This window comes from Gavialis gangeticus, unplaced genomic scaffold, assembly GCF_001723915.1.
Source record: "Gavialis gangeticus isolate Ggan-Ray unplaced genomic scaffold, GavGan_comp1, whole genome shotgun sequence".
Lineage (NCBI taxonomy): Eukaryota > Metazoa > Chordata > Crocodylia > Gavialidae > Gavialis > Gavialis gangeticus.
This window is the reverse complement of record NW_017729001.1, coordinates 34,838,107-34,843,245: the sequence shown is the minus strand read 5'-3', so window position 1 is coordinate 34,843,245 and position 5,139 is coordinate 34,838,107. Positions and strand designations below refer to the sequence as shown.

The 5,139-nt window shown below is 47.1% G+C and overlaps 1 protein-coding gene and 1 long non-coding RNA gene across 2 annotated transcripts in view; one reads left to right on the top strand and one right to left on the bottom strand.

Moving 5' to 3' along the window:
• Positions 1-3,489, top strand: part of CHEK2 (checkpoint kinase 2) — a 25,596-nt gene extending 22,107 nt beyond the window's left edge. The window contains exons 13-14 of the mRNA XM_019507360.1: positions 1,063-1,143; positions 3,254-3,489. Of these exons, the coding sequence (XP_019362905.1) occupies positions 1,063-1,143; positions 3,254-3,349 (177 nt within the window). The 3' untranslated portion in view covers positions 3,350-3,489. The remainder of the gene's footprint in view (positions 1-1,062; positions 1,144-3,253) is intronic.
• Positions 3,358-3,992, bottom strand: LOC109290634. Its single transcript, XR_002095633.1, has 2 exons — positions 3,818-3,992; positions 3,358-3,723 (listed from the first exon to the last, which is right to left on the bottom strand). It is a non-coding gene; the product is annotated as an uncharacterized LOC109290634 (long non-coding RNA).
• Positions 3,993-5,139: the final 1,147 nt, after the last annotated feature.

The following is a 5,139-nucleotide window of genomic DNA, read 5'->3' as shown; positions in this document are numbered from 1 at the left end:
CCCAAGCCCCCTTTTAAACTACTTGAAGCTTAGGGCTGGTCAATGCATATACTTGATTTTGTCATTTCCCTGCAGGTCTTTGTGAATGCCTTTTTTTTGAGAATGAAAGTGACCAAAGTCACTTCTGCTTCTATTGCCAGCTAATATTCTTCACATATAGACTTGCATCAAAATAAGGGAATTAATTTTATTTGTGTTTTGTTTTGGTGCAAATATGAGTGTAGAACCCGCTGTCCTTTACAGAGAACTGCACGTCCCTGTCTTGTGAACGGTTACTTTTTCAGTCCTCACACATTTTGTTGTTGGAAATGTTTGTTTTGTTGTTGTGGCCTTGTGTTTAGCTTGTGTTGTCCTGGAACTTGTGGAATAACCCTTGCCTTGAGGGTAGAGTTTTCCCCAAGATCAGCCACATGCTTGACCTACTTTTTGGATCTATACTGTTTCTAGTGTTTGCAAAGCCAGTACTGCATGGTTTCATTGTCACCTTGTACATTTTGGTTCAGAGAATGTTGGCTCCCTTTATCAGGGTCTCTTTGTTCCTCCAGAGCCCTGAAGATTACGGAACTCTGGTCTTTGGCTTCTTGGGTCTGGAACAAGCTTGTCAGCCCCTTCCTCCCAATTTCCAGTGACTCAAAATGCATGGTGAACATTTTTGCCTGCCTTCCTCACATTTTCCTTTTGACCTGGCCTCACCTTCATTTGTTCGTCACAGTCCTAGCCTACCTCACTCATTCAGTCTTCTTTATTGTAGCAGTTCTTAAGCTCTGGGGTTTCTTTTAGTGTCTGTCTGTATTGCTGAAGATTGTATTTCCCTTCCAACCATACGTGAAAGAATATTGAGTAGGATTTCTTTAAGAGTTTCCCTGTGCCTTTCCTAACTTACCTGTAAAAGCTGTTGCTTAGTGTACATGTCAATGCTGCCTGGACCTCGGGGGTGGGACCAGGAACCTGCTTGGAGGATCTTGTTGTACAGTGCTCTAGCCAGAGGAGCTATGTGCCTTGATGCATCTTAATGGTATTTCCACATACTTCACTTGCTGAAATGTTTATTATTTTTCACAGGATGAGGCTGTGAAGGATACATTTAAACAGCTACAAAAGCAAATAGGGTTCTCTCTGGATTCTTCCCAGACATCAAAAGTGGTATGTAAAATGGACTGAGTTTGAATGAGACTGTTTGTAAAAGGGAGGTAGAGTTTTGAAAATTGTGAGAAAAAGCCACTTCTGATGGCACGAAAATCAATTACTGTATTTTGAAAATTACTGTGGGGGAACCTAAGTTCAAGCAAGTGTTAGAGAGCACTGCTGATTACCTCTGATAATCACCACACCATTCATCCTGATAAGGATTTAGGCCTTAGCAAGGCACTTAGGCATGAGTTTAATACTAAGCACATAAGTAGTTCCACAGACTTCAGTAGGACGGTTTACATGTCTGGAATTAACCATGTGCCTACATATGTTAACAGAGCAAGGCCTGAGCAACCCAGGTGCTTAATATCCTTAGAATAACTTATGACATTAGTACAAGATTGGAAGTTGCATGCAGCATTGTTACTGGAAGATATCAAGTGGGAAAACTTAGAGCAGGGCTGACTGGGAAACTGCTTTTGAAGGGGAAAGAGGAGACAGAAAGAGGGCTATGGACAGCTGCCTGAGGCTGTCATATGCTACTGATGGACTGGGAGGGAGGCTGCTGCCAGTCATGTGCTTGAGATGGCAGTTTAAAGACCATTGCACCTTTAAGACAAGGAGCTATTTCTGCGTTCCTGCTCTTGTCAAGGTGTTTTAAGCTGTGTGTAATGTTGCTTATAGTTTCATAGTTGGTAGGCTCAGAAGGGACCTAAGCAGATCATCAAGTCCGACCCTCTGCCATGGGCAAGAAAGGATGCTGGGGTCAAATGACTATCTAGCCTCCTTTTGAAGACCCCCAGGGTAGGGTCAAGCACCACTTCCTTTGGAAGCTGGTTCCAGCTCCTAGCCGCCCTGACTGTGAAGTAGCGCCTCCTGATGCCTAGCTTGAATCTACTCTCAGTCAACTTATGGGGAACAAGGACTCTCCCATTGCCTGCTGGTCCTCCTTGGCAAGTTTATAGGTGGCCACCAGATCCCCTCTCAGCCTTCTCTTGTGGTGGCTGAACAGGTTCAGGTCCCATAGCCTCTCCTCGTAGGGCCTGCCCTGCTGCCCCCTGATCATGCGAGTGGCCCTCCTCTGGACCCTCTCCATGTTGTGCACATCCCTCCTGAAGTGCGGCGCCCAAAACTGGACGCAGTACTCCAGCTGCGGCCTAACCAGCGTTGCATAGAGGGGGAGGATCACCTCCTTGGACCTGCCTGAGATGCATCTGTGGATGCAGGACAAGGTGCAGTTGGCCTTCCTGACTGCGTCCCCACATTGGTGGCCCATGTTAATCTTGGAATTGATAATGACTCCGAGATCCTTTTCTGCCTCTGTGCTGACGAGAAGGGAGTACCCCAGCCTGTGGGTATGGTGCTGGTTCTTCCTCCCCAGGTGCAGCACCTTGCACTTGTCAGTGTTGAAACCCATCCTGCCCTGTAACCTGTCCACATCTAGTTGTAGCCTGTCCCTCTCTTCTAGCGTGCCCACTTCTCTCCACATCTTAGTGTCATCTGCAAACTTGAACAAGGTGCTTTTCACTCCCTGGTCCAAATTGCCAGTGAAGATATTGAACAGTGCGGGCCTGAGGACCGAGCCCTGGAGAACCCCACTGCCCACATCCCTCCAGGTCGAAAATGACCCGTCCACCACCACTCTCTGGGTGCGGCCCTCCAGCCAATTTGTGACCCATCTGACTGTGTTATCACTCTAAGTCAGAGAGACATGACTTGTTGCGGTTTCTTGATTACATTTCCTTTGCATCATCCCACAACATACTCATCTGATTGGTGTCAATAAGGGAGAAACCGACACTTGAGGGGCTTTGGAACCAGGACACATAAGACTTTAAACAAATGTGATTCTTCCAAATGAAAAGCAGATGATCAAAAAAGGGAGAACTAGTTTTGGCCAATATGGGGAACTGTGGGCAGAATGATAAATGCTCTTCTAAGGATTGTTGAACTGGCAATGAAGAGGTGCAGGCTACGTTACATTTGCAGTAAATACATTCCCCACAAAATCTCAAGTTTTTCCAGCGGGCATGGTACTTGGCCTCTGCCTTAATTTTGAATGCGTGCAAAAACTAATGGTTAGGTATTTGTAATTGATTTGTATAATCATTCTGTTTTTTAGCCAACTACAATGAGAAAACGTCTCCATGACAAGGAAGAGGAGTCTGGATCTCCCAAGCGTGCTTTTCCTTCCACGTCATTTAAGAAACCAATGTGAAAAGAAAGGAAAGAAAGAGACTTTCTTTAATTGCTGCTTTCTCCTTTGAATAGTTTAGATTTTTATAAAAAGTATTTTTCTTAATAATGAAATAATGGATTTGAACTAATCATTGGTAAATAAAAATAACTTTGTAAAAATGGCATGATCTTTTCATACCGGGGAAACGCAGGCAAAGTATCACCAGCTTACAAACCTCTTTCTCAAGCAAAGGTGGTGGTGAGGTCAGCTCCAGCAGTGTTGGCCCTCACCTGTAGACGGGGGATCTCTTTTGTTCCGGTTTCCTGCCCTTGGCACGGCATGGAGGTGGAGTTTGCAGCTTCAGGAGGTGATCTCAGTCAAGTCAGTCCTGAGGCCACCAGGTGATCTCAGTGCTCAGAGGTAAAATGGACATGCTAGTGTTGCTGAACTTTGACCATTGATACTGTTTTGTAATGAGGTGCTGCCCATCCACCTGCAAGAACTTACTGTAAGGATTTTCTCTTAACTGATGCAGTCCTTCAAAGGATCCCGGAGCATTTGGTAGGCAGCTGCTCTTCTTCTCCTGCAAGATACTGCTTGAAATGAGCTACAGCCATCAGTCCTGTCGCTTTTTATTCAGACCTCCAGTGGACACTAAGATAAAATACCACAATTAGATGGTATGTTGCTAGCTCTCTCCTGTTTGAGAAACTGTAATATTTGCATTAGAAAGAACATGAGTAAGAGGGGATGTGATAACATAAAATAATAAATGACACCGAGAAGGTAATTATTAAGAAATTCCTAGTTGTGTAACAAAGAATGAAACAAAGCTAGCAAATTCAAGACTAATTAAAGGGAATACTTTTTCACTTGACATGTAATTAGGATGTGGAGCTTATTACCAGTTGTGTCAAGACCCAGGAAGTAGTAACGTTCAGCGAGGGATTGGGTGCTTTGGTAGAAAGTCTAGAGTTACAACAGTTACTGTAAACAGATTTGGAAGGAATGGAAATCTCATGAATTGGAATTTAAACTACAGTGGATTAGGGATTAAGACGAGATGCTCCTGGGGCAGGGCAGGTTGGCCTATGTCTGTGGTGCAGCGGTGCCCAGAAATTCTGTTCTCAACTCTGCCTGCCTGCTTGTCTTTCCTTGATACGGGCTTAGTCAGCGATGGCTGAATTTGACCCAATAACGGTAAGCTGGTGCTTCAGCCAGACGGCCTGGAAGCTGCCACCTCCGTGGCTGAGCAGAGCAGAGCAGCAGGCCACAGCAGGCTCGGTTCCTAGTTCCTGTTGGCTGCCCTCGCTCCGCGTTCGCGTCCAGGTTCTAGTTGAGTGCTTGATTTCACATCCCCGGTTGGCGAGTTTCCCAGCGATTGCAGGGCCCATCCTCTTTCTCTGCAACTTACTGTGTCACCTGCGTTTGTTGGCCAGTGTCACGTTGAGCTCGGCTCGACCTGCTTTTATAACGCATGGCAGCACCGCTTGTTCTTGGAGCGTTTCCTCCGCGACCTTCTCCGGAGTCGGCCATTGTGGCCTCCCCCCAGCTGAGGAGAGCGCCTGCTGGCAGACCGGGCCGAGGGCAGAGGCGGTAGAAGTACGTTTATTACGGCCGGCGTGAGCGGGACAGCGTTGCGTCTTCGCGGGCTGTGACACGACGGGCTGCTGCAGCCGGGTTTGTGATGCTGGGCGGGTGGGCGCTGACCCCGTGCAGCGGGTCCGCCACGTTGTGGGCCCGGGGGCGAGGGCGAGCCCGTCTTTCCGTGTGGAGCGCGGGGTGCCTGGGCCGTGTCTACCCGGCACCGAGCTGTGAGCGGGGCAAGG